Raw genomic sequence first — 15,758 nt, 5'->3', positions numbered from 1 at the left:
TTTGATATCTGAAAGCAATGTTTCATTCTATTCACAATATGCAGTCCTCTGAGCATCTCTTGTATTTGATGTTCTTTAGCAAAAACAAGTCGATGTATTCACACTAGGGATGTCAACAATTAATCGACTATCGATGAATTGGTTGTTAAGAACTTACTGGAACACATTTTTCTGTTTAGGTTTTATATCACATGGAACAAACATTTAGTGGTCTCTTATATACTCAGCTATCAGGGAGGTGTTTGACGTTTAAAGCATGTTTCAGAATCAGCTGACTGAAGGTGTTGCTCACAGTGGAGACGCTCAGCTGGGGGCTGTAGCTGAGTGACAGGTCTGAGACACTGAGTCTAAAATGGGTTTCTGTTCAGTTCTCTTGTTGCAGTAAATCCACTTGTTGTAGTCTGAGCCAACTCGGTTCTGGTTCGGTTCTGGTACGGTTCTGGTTCGGTTCTGATTCGGTTCGGTTCTGGTATTGTCCTGGTTCGGTTCTGGTACGGTTCTTCTTCGGTTCTGGTTCAGTTCTGGTATGGTTCTGGTTCAGTTCTGGTTCGGGTCTTGTTTGGTTCTGGTTTGGTTCTGGTTCAAGTCTGGTTTGGTTCTGGTTCGGTCCTGGTACGGTTCTGGTACGGTTCTGGTTCGGTTCTGGTTCGGTTCCGGTTCTGGTTTGGTTCTGGTTCAGTTCTGGTACGGTTGTGGTTCGGTTCTGGTTCGATTTGGTTTGGTTCTGCTTCGGTTCTGGTTCGGTTTTGTTCTGGTTCGGCTCTGGTTTGGTTCTGGTTCAGTTCTGGTAGGGTTCTGGTTCGGTTCTGGTACGGGTCTAGTTCGGTTCTGGTTCGGTTTTGGTTGAGTTTGATTCCGGTTCTGTTTGCATGAGTTTGGTTCTGGTTCTGTATGCTTAAGTTTAGTTCTGGTTCTAAACCTACCCCTAACCTTAACCCTGATCATAACCCTAACCCTAATCACAACCCTAACCCTAATCACAACCCTAACCCTTATCCTAACCCTAACCCTTATCCTAACCCTAATCCTAACCCTAACCCCAACCCTAATCATACTCCTAACCCTAATCCTAACCCTAATCCTAATCCTAACCCTAACCCTAACCCTAATCACAACCCTAACCCTAATCATAACCCTAACCCTAATCATAACCCTAACCCTAATCACAACCCTAACCCTAATCACAACCCTACCCTAATCATAACCCTAACCCTAATCATAACCCTAACCCTAATCACAACCCTAACCCTAATCATAACCCTAACCCTAATCATAACCCTAACCCTAATCACAACCCTAACCCTAATCATAACCCTAACCCTAATCACAACCCTAACCCTAATCACAACCCTAACCCTAGGATCAGGGTGAGAATGATTTTGTAACAGAATAAATGCACACAATTGGTCAATTATAAGTCTTCTCATAAAAAAACTTACGTAAAAGGGTTTTCAAAACAAACCATTAGTTTTTTCAAAGTTAAGGTTAAACATACGGCTACAAAAGATCCTAAATTAAGAGCCGTTCGAGAGTCGAAAGAGCCGGCTCTTCTTTGGGGGCCGAGTCAAAAGAGCCGGCTCTCTGAAAAGAGCCCAACTTCCCATCACTAAAGCACATGCTTACTACCATTTGCACTCTTAGATGCCCTTGGAACTATTTGTATTGTAAAACGTATCAATGTAAATACTTCAGACCTGTACCATAGTGATAAACAGATAACACTTTAATTTGAATCAAGTAAATCCCACTTGTATACTTTAAAACAGAGGGACATTTCATTCCTTGTGGACTCAACATGACAACATTTATACTTTTCAAGTAACTGATGTTAAACACTTTCAGAAAATTAACAGTAACAAGACTCACATATCCCTTCAGACACCAAATGGTATAACAATGGTGTATGCTGTTTCGTAATGACACAGCACAATTTTATAATTTATTAGAAATGTATTCAAATTATTTCACACCCGAACGCTATGGTTCGCAGACCCCCAGGGGTCCCAGGACCCCACTTTGAGAACAACTGAGCTAGAGTACAGTAATTGAGCCAAATGTACCATAAAACATAAACACTATACCCCCGTTTTCTGTGAATGCATGATTATGAAGTGAAGGAGAAAAGATGTGAAAAAAGTTGTGCAGTGTCTGTCTTTTCCAGCACAGCGTGCGCTCAGCTTTCAATGAATGGGGATGTGTTTTGTTAATCGGGTCAGGTCGCACGCAGCCATGTTGGAATAATTTTCCAGGACTATATGGGATTTTCCAGGACATTTCACTTTTTCTCCCATTTCCAGGTGTTTTCCAGTACTGGAAAACTGTTTTCCAGGTTTTCCAGGTTTTCCAGGTTTTCCAGGTTTTCCAGGTTTTCCAGGACGCGTGGGAACCCTGACTCTGTTTTCATGATTTTTAAATGTCGTTGTTTATGGTGTGTGAAGCACTTTGAATTCCCCTTTTTAATGAAATATGCAGTATAAATAAACTTGCCTTCCCTTGCCTGATAACAATTAAACCTTGTTAGATCTCACCTAGAAACTGGGCTTTGACAAGCAAAGGAAAAATAAGAAGTGAGGTTGTTTTATTTCTAACAACATATCCACTTTATAAAGTCAAAACAAGCAGAACTCACAGTGAATAAGGAGTTCAGACCCCACACGACATCCTGGAGAGAGAGAGAGAGAAAAGAAAGACACTCATCAGCACAAGAAGTCAAATATTGTTACAGTTAAGACTCAGCACAAGCACAATACATCAGAGCCCAGACACTCCTCTCCCCGGTCACTTCCACCAGCTCTTCTGGGAGGATACCAAGGCCTTCCCAGTCCAGCTGAGAGATAAACTCTCGCCAGCGTGTCCTGGGTCTTCCCCCGTGGCCTCCTCCCAGATGGACGGCCATGCCCGAAACACCTCCCCAACATTATGAACATTTAAAATCAAGATAAAAATAGCCCCTCCTGTAAAGCTTGAGCATATAGGCTAAGAGCCTAGAGCAGGTCTGACAGCTCTGTGTTTGGAAAAACAGAGGCAGCCTCATAATGGCCTTTAACCACTGCAGATTACAGCCTTCACTATCCCTCACTCTGCTTAGAGGAAGACTCCAGCAGGGCCATGCTGAAGACATAGTACAAATGACTGAAAATGGGAGCTGTAATTCACTGGAAGCTGCTACAAAGTACTGTTAGATTGACAATTTCATGTTAATGTTTTCTGGGCTTCCATTCAATTATATTCCATTCATTCAACACACTTGTACTTCATTCAATTCTGTAATGAAAAGAAGCTTTGGACTTTGGGTATTTGGATAAACAGCAACAAGGAAAACGTTCGTTTTTCCGACTGCGTGACATAATATTAAATTATACTAATCTTGGCTGTTATATGTCATCGTCTTTTGTAGTGTTGTATGGACTAATCTAAAAAAACAAAGTTTGTATATGTCTGATTATGGCTGAAGTAAATCAATCCACTGGTTGAATCAGCCTGTCCTGAGAAGCATCATTTGTAATGACTACAGAATGTTTTACACAAAGTCAAATTTGGTGTTCTTCCAAGAGACATTTAAAAGAACAGACTTGATCTTGCATGCCAGAGGTAAAGTTTATGATGTTGATTTTTTTGTTAATTTAACCAAACATCCTAATTCTCTACACCCTAGTCATGCTATTTTGTTTTGGCACACATTTTAATTTCAAATTGAAACTAAATTATGCAACAAACCTGACAGTGAATGTGAGACAAACTGCAACTTTGGAAAGTAACTGCTGAAACTTTACAGTAAATCCTCAGAATGTTTTGTAGACTTTTACTTTAGAGTACGCAAAAACTTTTTGGAACAGTTTCACACGATACGACACAAAATGATATTAAATTATATGATACTATACAATACGATACAAAATGATAATAGATTATATGATACTATACAATACGATACAAAATGATATTAAATTATATGATACTATACAATACGATACAAAATGATATTAAATTATATGATACTATACAATACGATACGAAATGAAAATAGATTATATGATACGATACAATACGATACGAAATGATAATAGATTATATGATACGATACAATACGATACGAAATGATAATAAATTATGATACAATATGAAATGATAATAAATTATATGATACGATACAAAATGATAATAAATTATGATACGATACAATACGATATGAAATGATAAGAAATTGTACGAAACAATACGATACGAAATGATAATAAATGATATGATACAACACAAAATGATAATAAATTATATGATACAATACCATACGAAATGATAATAAATTATATGATATTATACAATACGATATGAAATGATAATAGATTATACGAACCGATACGAAATGATAACAAATTATATGATAGGATACGAAATGATAGTAAATTATGATACGATACAATACGATATGAAATGATAATAAATTATATGATACGAAGTGATAATAAATTATACGATACAATACGATACGAAATGATAATAAATTATATGATAGGATACGAAATGATGATAAATTATGATACGATACAATACGAAATGAAATGATAATAAATTATATGATACGAAATGATAATAAATTATACGATACAATACGATACGAAATGATAATAAATTATATGATAGGATACGAAATGATAATAAATTATGATACGATACAATACGATATGAAATGATAATAAATTATGATACGATACAATACGATATGAAATGATAATAAATTATGATACGATACAATACGATATGAAATGATAATAAATTATACGAAACAATACGATACGAAATGATACTAAATTATATGATACAATACAAAATGATAATAAATTATATGATACAATACGAAATGATAATAAATAAATTATATGATATGAAATGATAATAAATTATACGAAACAATACAATACAAAATGACAATAAATTATATGATACGATGCGAAATGATAATAAATTATATGATACGATACAAAATGATAATAAATTATATGATACAATACGAAATGATAATAAATAAATTATATGATATGAAATGATAATAAATTATACGAAACAATACAATACAAAATGACAATAAATTATATGATACGATGCGAAATGATAATAAATTATATGATACGATACAAAATGATAATAAATTATATGATACGATACGAAATGATAATAAATTATATGATACGATACAAAATGATAATAAATTATATGATACGATACAAAATGATAATAAATTATATGATACGATGCAAAATGATAATAAATTATATGATACGATGCAAAATGATAATAAATTATATGATACGATACGAAATTATAATAAATTATATGATACGATACAAAATGATAATAAATTATGATACGATACAATACGATATGAAATGATAAGAAATTATACGAAACAATACGAAACGAAATGATAATAAATGATATGATACAATACAAAATGATAATAAATTATATGATACAATAAGAAATGATAATAAATAAATTATATGATATGAAATGATAATAAATTATACGAAACAATACAATACAAAATGATAATAAATTATATGATACGATGCGAAATGATAATAAATTATATGATACGATACGAAATGATAATAAATTATATGATACGATACAAAATGATAATAAATTATATGATACGATACGAAATGATAATAAATTATATGATACGATGCAAAATGATAATAAATTATATGATACGATACAAAATGATAATAAATTATATGATACGATACGAAATTATAATAAATTATATGATACGATACAAAATTATAATAAATTATATGATACGATACAAAATTATAATAAATTATGATACGATACAATACGATATGAAATGATAAGAAATTATACGAAACAATACGAAACGAAATGATAATAAATGATATGATACAATACGAAATGATAATAAATTATACGATACAATACGATATGAAATGATAAGAAATGATATGATATTATACAATACGATATGAAATGATAAGAAATGATATGATATTATACAATACGATACGAAATGATAATAGATTATACGAAATGATAACGAATTATATGATATGATACAAAATTATATGACAGGGTACAATATGATTGATACAATACGACAAGAAACGATATGTTAGATAGGATAGGATATGATCAATGCAAAACAATATGATAAGAAAGGAAACGATATGAAATGATACGATATGATATACTATAAGGAACTATACGATACACAATACCATACTATACTATACTTTGCACTTTCCCCTTTTATGCAATGCATCATGGAGGTCTGCATTAACAACAAAGTGAAAAACTGACCCTATTCAGTTTCAACACTCTGTGGATTCACACTTCTTTTTGGGAGTTCAGTTTCTAACACAAAATTTGTTTGAAAAGTTTTTTAGTCCTACAATAAAATAATGTGTTTTTAAGCTGATATTATCACAGTCCTTCAGCGATGGGTTTGTTCTCTTCTAAAGAATATGCGGACACATATACACAAGCTACGGACATACATTGAAAAAGTTTACCTGTCATAATTCAGAGAAAAAGTGGAACTAAGTTTTTTATGTATATAACAGCAAATGATCAAATCAGTCAAAGCTGTACTTTTTAAACTTATTTTGTATTTAATGTTTTGCAGATGAAATTTGTGTTGAATTGACCATATAAGTCTGTTTGGAAATGGTATTTTGCATGATACAGTGTGTGGGGGTGTGTGTGGGCTGAAGAGGAGACAAGTGGTGACCAGCAAAGAGGGACATCATCACCCACTCAAACACTAACACAATCCTTTCTGACTCACAGCTACAGTACTTACCTTTTCTCACATATTGTGTGCACCTACAGTGACACTCCCTGACACACAAAAACATCCAAGTTTCCACCACAATACCCCCCCTCCCCATGCCTAAGCTGTAAGCCTTCCCAAGCTTGCTGTGCTTTCATCTCAGCTTTACAGTGAGCACATACAGCAGCTTCAATTCATGTATGTGGACAATAAAACATAAGAAATGAATTCATGCCAATGACATGTAATCTGTAACACCAGAGTGTGTTCTGTAAGCCTGACTGTGTGCTCATTGGTTATTATTGCTTCAACAAATACAAACATGCACACAGATAAGAACCTAATCAGCATGCAAAGCTACTTTCCCGCTGTGCCTTCTTAGAATTTAGAACCACAGAAAGTATTTGAAGGATTTAAAACAGCAAGTGTACACAGTTGATGCTGAAGAACATCATGAAAGAAATGTGTCTATATTTGTCTGATATGCAGTATATGTGTCAGAGAAAAATAGTTATATAAAAGTAACCCCACATAATAACACATGCTGACTTTACGGGGTTAGCACTCACATCTTTTATATGCATGTCCTACAAAAAACAACACACGATTTCTACGCTTGGTCCCAACTGTTTTTCAAATCAACTACACATGTACAGAGTTGAGCAGATTTACTCTTACAGAGTAAAAATGGTAAATTTCAGTAACAGAAAGCAGAAAAATAAAATTTGGGACTTGGTTTGCAAGTGCAATGTCTCCAACTTCAGCAGCGAGAGGGGAAAAAAAGTTACCAAATCTCACAGGTGATGAAATGGCTTCTACACGCCTGTCACAATCCGCTGCCACATCGGCTGCATAAGGTGTTAAAAAAACTGATAATAAGACTGCAACGTGACAACAGTGACCAGAGTTGATAACCCTCCTGTCTCTTGTATTTTGCTTCTGCTCTAAGCAGATGTAAGGTAAATTTATTCAGAGGTTCACAGTAGATATCAGTGGCTTGTTGTGCAGTTTGTGAGGGAATCGGAGTGAATCTTAAAAAAAATAATGATGTTTGTATAATCAGAACAAAAGGTGTTTTTTCTGTCATAGTCTCTTTATATGAGCAAATCATTTCCCCAAGAAACTTCTGCAAAACTTCTGAGGTTAACAAACATTCATATCAGCATCATGAGGTTTTTTTAAAACCTCCTTTCACTCACTTTTGCGACTGAATCCAGCAAACAAAGGAATTTAGACCGTTTCTGAAGAAGGGAGTGAAATTCAGTACGTTAAGTTTGCTGTTGGTGTGTGTTATAAACCCAAACATGACAGCTTTTGTCACAATATATCAGGGTGAATATTTGTTGCATGTCTTTATAATAAATTCACAACTAAATCTTGGTGTCAAACCACGACAAATAACATGAGGTGAAGTTTTGCCCTCCCCTAAAGGCTGATTTATACTTCTGTGTCGAATCGACAAAGTAGCCTATGCCGGGGTCCACGTAGCTCTGAGAATTTCAGAAAGCCTGTGAAGTACAAAGATACAATCTCCCCGTCACTCCAAATATAACGTGTCTTTGCCTGGAGTCTAATGTGGGCTTCTTTTTGATCGAGTCCTTGCTGTTGACGGTCATTTGTGAAATCAAAATGGCTCAGCTGAAGCAGATTCATTCTTCACGGATAATGATATCATTGTAAATATGGCCTATCATTACATTAATAAACTGAAGTTTAGGTCTCTGTGTCCTCTTAAAATTAGCTCACATGAGACAGCTTGCGAGTGATGAATGATGCTCCTTTGAATAAACCAAAGTTCACCAGAGTTCTCCACAGTTGAACTCTCTGTGGAACATTTTCACTGATTAATTTCATGCCCTCAAGCTAGTTCTCTGATCAAAGCAATTATCAGTCAAATTGATTAAAATGGCCCAAAAAGTGTGCTTCTTTAAAAACAAGCGCTCATAAGGCCTTTTATTCAGAAGTTACATTTGCATCCGGACAGCAACAATAACTCTTCAATAAACTCAGATATTTGAAAAGTTAGGATCCTGCATGTGAATACTTTGACTGCAGTTTTAGAGTGATTAAGTTGAAGAGTTAACTCCATCACTGTACCTATAGGAACGATAAAAACAACCTGAAAGTTCACTTTCTTTCTAAGTTTTATTAAATGATCATAACTGAATACACTGCTGAGTAATTATGTGTTAAACAGATAAACCAAGTGTGCTGCCTTTAAGATGTCTAATGCTGTATGTTTATGTCGAAGGTGGAGGGAATTCAAAACACTTTTTGCTGGCTCAATACGATTTCTGAGTAGGTTCTTAAGGCTGTGTTGAATCAAATTAGGATTTCAGATGTGTTATACAATGGAAGCATATTAGGTCTCACCACAGACAGAATGCAATCACATTGGAGCTTCTTTTTACTTCAAATAAAGGAAACGGATATGAAAAAACAATTTGTTTTTTCCATGTTTTCCTAGAAAAGACATTTTCTTCTTGATGTATCATGTGATTGAAATCATGCAGAGTGAAACATAATGTGTTCAGTCATGTGGAGACTAAATGTGTCAAGATGACATTGCATTGAAAATGCAGTTTGACTGTTTCCATTATGTAGACGATGTTCTTCTATCTGTGCAAAAAGGAACAGCAGGATATGGCTTTCTCTGAAAACGGAGGAAGACGACATGTGCAAAACAGCACAAGAAATGAGGCAGAAGAAGAAGAAGAAGAGTCTGGACTGACACTAACTCATAAGTAGAAGGAGAACTCTGAAGGATGAGAGAAATCCTGACAACAACCTCAAGAGAGGTGCTGGAAGAAAACAAAAGAGGTACTCAAAGAGGATTTACTGGATGGCTCTTTAAACCTGTAAATCTGGTGCTGGGGGAAGGAGGGCCATCAATCCTCAGAAAAAGATTCCAATTATACAGGAAAGTACTAGCAATATGCACATATTTATACATGCACTACATATATTCGCACTTTTAGCCCCATCTGTAGCAGATGATAGCCTAGCTTCCATTCGGTTCCAGTTGCTGCGAGAATTGAAGCCCATGCGGAAGTGCTAAAAATTGCAGTTCATCGAGTGTCCTCTTGAGGCTGGCCCTGGAAGTATCAGAAACCACATACACACCCATTCAACAAAGACCATCTTTACAGAAGAAATAAACATGTTACAGCCTGGTTCAAATAAGGAGTGTAGTCTGGATAGTGCATTTCTCGATCAGCACACACTGTACGGGGGGTGAATTATTTCATAACGCTGCAATTTTAAAGATATTAAGATTCCAAGTTTTCCATTACGAGAGGTACAGCTGACTTGATTGACAGGCGGGAACACTGTAGCTGTTGGCAAGGAGGTTCAAAGCCCGCCTCTATACGTCACACTCTCAACAGAAGTTATGTTGTGTTCAACATTTTCAATATGGCTTCCGCCGACAATTGGCCTCAAAACAGTGCTTCAGAAACAGATGTGTGATGTCACAGATACTACATTATTTATACAGTCTATGGTGCAAACAGCACTGGTGCACAGAGACCCTGTTTGTGGCACAGCGCAGTTTGTGGTGCTTATTGCACACTTTTTGAATTAGGTCGAGTCACTTTGCCTCAAATGCACAAGTGTAACGCAAGTCTTCTGTGAATCAAGCCCTTAGTTTCTCTCAAGTATAATTTCAGAGAACATCTTGAATAGGTATAGCAGAGGACGTCCTTGCTTTATTCTTCACACATCACTTGCAAATCGTTCTGAACTGAGCGAAGGATACAGCTTAAGAAGTCAAGGCACTCTTTTATGTACAGCTGAAAGCCTTTTGTTGGGAAGTTTATCTAGCATGGCTCTGCGAAAGATTATTCATTGCGTCCAAAGAGGATTTCACAGTGTTTGTTCAGCAGCAATTGGCTGTATGTCTTGAACCACCATTTTTTGAGTTTAAGAAGGGGAAGAAAGAGGTGGAATTTTAAGGAGGTTTAATGTCAGAGATTGCCATGCTTGTTTGTGCTTTAAATGACCCAATGTGTGAAAACTGATCTATTTCTCCTGTTGCAAACAACAACTTCAAGATTTAAACAGAAAGTAGGCTTTCTTACAAGATTACAGCCAATTTAAGTCAGGGTCACAGGTTTCTGTTACTTTAAGGAGCTTTATGCAGACATTGGTTTATTCAAAAGCTTGGGAATACAATGTACTTTATGACAGAGATGACGCTTCAGTCTGTTTGCAGGGTCACAACCATAGACTGTATGAATATGGACGTAGTATCCGTGACATCACCCATCTGTTTCTGAAGCACTGTTTTGAGACCAATCGGTGGCGGGAGCCATATTGGAAATGTTGAACACAACATACCTGCTGTTGAACGAATGTGAGGTAAAGAGGTGGACTTTGAGCCTCCTAGTCAACAGCTACAGTGTTCCCGCCTGTCAATCAAGTCAGCTGTGCCTCTCGTAATGGAAACCTTGTAATCTTAATATCTTAGAAATTGCTGCGTTATGAAATAATTCACCCCCCGTACAGTGTGTGCCGATAGAGAAATGAGCTATCCATGCTACACTTGTTTTTTGAACCAGGCTGTAAACATGTTTATTTCTGCTGTAAAGATCGTCTTTGTTGAATGGATGTGTATGTGGTTTCCTGTACTTCCGGAGCCAGCCTCAAGCGGACACTCGATGAACTGCATTTTTAACACTTTTGCATTGGCTTCAATTCTCAGTGCCGGAGTTTGCTTCTTGGTCACAACATGGGTCAAGGAATAATATCTTTTGTGTTTTTGTGTTCAAGGTTTTTGAATCAGTTGGTTTCATTCATTCAGCACTAAAGATAATCAGAGTACAAGAGTGAAACAATGTGACGATGTTTGAGACGGCTTCTTTGTTTTAGTGAGATTTGATCATTGTGACATGCTACTGTTGTTGATTCTGAGAGAAAGGTTATAGGTGCTGTAATAACAATTCAAACCATCACTATTACACAAAAGGTAACTTCGAATTATCCTTTTAGATTCAATAAACCATCCAAAATTTAGACAGAAAAAATCAAGATAAATACTGAGACTCATGCTTGTATTATCAGAATAAGCAGAGGTAGAATAAATCTTCAAAACATCTGACAGACAGCTGTAAAAAAAAAAGTGAATATTTTATGTTATGATGGCACATTCATTAATTAACAAACATTTGTATTACCTTTAGTGTTCTGGTGGGGGCCCAGCCTGTGCCGTCAATAGAATGTTCCCGCAATAAGCTGCATGAAAACAATGCACTCATTACATTTGATTTCCCATCACTTTTTTTTAAACTTTGTGAGTGAATACATTTCTGCTGATTGGAGTACTTTCTCCTATTTCCAGTAAATCAGCAGGAAATTGATGCTGTTGCATAAACTGAAAATAGAAACATTTGAGAGAAAGAGAAGAAGTTGTGTTATAAAAGGATCTGAAGAAAGTGCAGTCCATATTACCTCAAACAGATCTCTCCATTCTCTGTGATATTAGGATGCCATATTCTGGTCAGACATCTCACTTTTGGAGGCTGGAAATTTAAGAAACAAAGAAAAGAGAGAGAGAGAGAGAGAGAGAGAGAGAGAGAGAGAGAGAGATGAATAAAGATAACTGTGCCTTTGATGCTGTTGCAAACAACTGAAATCACAAGCTGAGCTTTTAACATGAAGTGCTCATCATCAAGGTAAAAGTTTTCAACTCTGTGCTGGTATCTCCTATCATGTAGCTATGTAGGCAGACAAGGTAACACTATAACTAAAACATAAACAGGTGAACTACTCCATCATAAAACATTCATGGGATTATTTCTCTGATGTTTTAAAACAGCATTCTTCAAAAAGTACATAATGATCGAACAGGCAGAGGAGCAATTTAGCAGTAGCAATTTTATTTATGAAGCACATTTCATTAAACGTAAGCTCAATGTGCTTTACACAGAGAATTAAAAAGGGATGTAAGGATACACTCAACCCACGATTCGATTCAAATCCCGAATTTTGGTTCACGATACGATTCTCTAACGATGTTCAAGAAAACTGGATTGAACTCAAAATTTAAATAACTATTACTTTATTTCAATTCTCAGATATGGAGAGTTGGTATATATATTTGTTCTCTTATATTTCTTTGTAAACAAAGTCATCCTTTTTCATTTTTAAGGTGTGTTGTAACTCAAATAAAACCACTGCACACTTTTTTTTTCATTAACTTACATACTGAAATCCCCGTACAAAAATACCTTGTTGGAAAATTTCATAACAATTATAGAGAAATGGAAAGTGAACAATCCCAAATGAAAGTATTAAATATTAAAACAAATAAGGTCAATCTCTTTAAATTAGGGATGTACATCTCAAGTATTTTCTGTGATCAATCTTTGGAAATTTTAACGATCAATTATCATTTAATCATTAAAAAAACGTGAACGTCAAAAATACTGCCCAAATGTGTTTTTTCCCCCTGAATCAAATGTTCCTTCATGACACAGTGTATATTACTGACAGTATTAAACAGCTACCATCATATTGAGGTGTTCAAAATGTTAACAGGCTGAATATCAACGTGAGGAGCAGGCTTATAAATAATCTCTGTGGACGCATGGTCATAGAGTGAAGACTCAGATTACAACATGTGGATTTACTGCAACAGGACACCTGAACAGGATCAGATTTTGAACTCAGTGTCCAGTTTTCTCCTTCTTATTTAGAAAAATAAACATTGAAACGCGGTCAGGTGTCACCCGGGAGCACAGCCTGTACAGAAAAAAAGTGCTCGTGGAGACCTGTCACTCAGCTCAGCCCCCAGCTGAGCGTCTCCGCTGTGAGCAACACCTTCAGTCAGCTGATTCTGAAACATGCTTTAAACTCATAGACTGTAAAAAATATGGACGTAGTATCCGTGACGTCACCCATCTGTTCCTGAGAGCTGTTTTGAAGCAAATCGACGGCAGCAGCCATATTGGTAATGCGGAACTCAACTAGGCAGAGTGTGACGTAGTGTGAGTCTCTTAGCCAATGGCTGTGTGTTCCCGACCGGGAGTCACGTCAGTCATGTCCTTATTTGGGCAAAACTCATAATCTTAATATCTTCTTAACCGTCACGTTAGAAAAAAATTCACCCCCCGTACAGTGTATGCCATTAGAGAGATTAGCGTTGTAGGGCCAAGCCGTTTTTTGAACCAGGCTGTAAACATGTTTATTAATGCTGCAAAGATCGTCTTTTTCCCATTCATATCTATGTGGTTTCCGGTGTTTCTGCAGCCAGCCTCAAGCGGATTTTCGATGTATTGCAGTTTATATCACTTCCGCATTGGCTTCATCGTTTGAGACCGGAGTTTGCCGCTTGTTTAAACTTAAAACACCTCCACTCAGTGAGTGACGAGAGAGCAGCAAGAGACTTCATGATGTTGAACAAGCGGAGTATAATACAGATAGCGCCTTCTAATGTTTAAAAATAATATCCAGATGCAAATTTTGTTGAATTGATTTTAATCCACCCTTATTTGAATGGATTTTTTACCATCTTGCGATATATCCTTACATCCCTAATAAAAACAATATACCCAACATACATAAAACACATGCAGCCAGTCACAACACTCATTAAATCATTCATACGCTTCAGAAAATAAATATGTTTTGAGTCATTTTTTTTAAAGTGGAGACAGTAGTGATGGACTTGAGGTCAGCAGGCAGTTTGTTCCAGAGAGAAGGACCACAGTAACTAAAGGCCCCTCCACCAGACTTTGATTTGACTCTGGGTATTGTTAAAAGTCTTCCACCTGCTGACCTAAGGATCCAGGTCGGGTTATACACTGTGAGCAAGTCAGAGATGTACTGGGGAGCTGAACCATTGAGTGCTTTATGGACTAGTGGTATGATTTTGAAAGTGATTCTGTATTGAACTGGGAGCCAATGAAGTGCTTTGAGAACCGGGGTGATACTGTATGTTTAAATGCTCTTGTGTGTGTCAGGATTCTAGCCGCTGTGTTCTGAAGGAGCTGGAGCCGTGCTATGGAGTGTTTGGATAGACCTGCGTACAGTGCGGTACAATAATCTAGCCGGGTTGAAATGAATGCATGGACTAATTTCTCTGCATCAGTTTGGAATATGAATGATCATAGTTTGGAGATCTTTTTCAAATGGTAAAATGATGCTCTTGTTATATTGGTAATGTGGTACTCAAAGTTGAATTCGGAGTCTAAAATTACACCAAGATTTCTGACTTGCTCAGAGTGTTTTAAAGAGCCTCTCCAAGGTAAAACTTGTCTTCCCATCGTAGGTATTCTGCAGAAGTGCTCTCACATACACTTCAGTGGTATTTTCAATGATTGGCTGCAGCAATTCATTCCAAACATTTTTTGCACATTTTTTCTATAAAGATACACAACTCATACAAAGAAGGAAAGAAAATGGAACAGGGGGATGAAATTTGAAAATAAATAAAGCCCTAGCTCCGATGACTGTAGTAGATGGCTCTGACTAAGTTCTGGAGCAAATGGCTTAAATAGGATTCAGGGACAATGAGAAGAAATATATGCATCAAATGACTTCTTTAAAGCAGGCAGAAACCTTAGCAGTGGGTGGGATGTTCAGCTGTTACAGCACTGACGCTGCCTGGATCTCTCCAAACATATTCATCACATACAGCATATCACTCTGTGGTGATGTGCTGCAAATATTTGTCTTTTTGAAGTGTGTTTCCCTCCTTAACTGTTTTGTTGTATGTTTTTCTGACCGTTCAGTCGTGATAGATACAGTAGTCCTCAAAACTCCAGTGTTGACAGATGGTGTGTTTGATGTGTTTGGTCAACATGGACGCTCCTGTGCGGTCTGTGTCTGTGAGGATCTATTCCCCTCTGTGACTTTTACAGTTTGTCCAGCCACGCAGGGTTTCTTATTTGTGCTCAGTTTGAGAGTTGGAAATAACAGTCTGATTACACTTAAAGCTGGGGTTGGTTTTCAGATTTAGATCCAC

At 36.4% G+C, this 15,758-nt stretch overlaps 1 protein-coding gene across 1 annotated transcript in view; it reads right to left on the bottom strand.

The window, feature by feature from the left end:
* Positions 1 to 15,758, bottom strand: part of ube2f (ubiquitin-conjugating enzyme E2F (putative)) — a 79,896-nt gene that overhangs the window by 22,030 nt on the left and 42,108 nt on the right. Inside the window, exons 6-8 of the mRNA XM_034694123.1 lie at positions 12,242 to 12,312; positions 11,968 to 12,025; positions 2,630 to 2,662 (exon numbers count right to left, since the gene is read on the bottom strand). Coding sequence (XP_034550014.1) covers positions 2,630 to 2,662; positions 11,968 to 12,025; positions 12,242 to 12,312 — 162 coding nt within the window. The remainder of the gene's footprint in view (positions 1 to 2,629; positions 2,663 to 11,967; positions 12,026 to 12,241; positions 12,313 to 15,758) is intronic.

Source organism: Notolabrus celidotus, chromosome 10 (genome assembly GCF_009762535.1).
Source record: "Notolabrus celidotus isolate fNotCel1 chromosome 10, fNotCel1.pri, whole genome shotgun sequence".
NCBI classification, from domain to species: Eukaryota; Metazoa; Chordata; class Actinopteri; order Labriformes; family Labridae; genus Notolabrus; species Notolabrus celidotus.
This window is presented reverse-complemented; position numbering and strand designations above follow the sequence as displayed.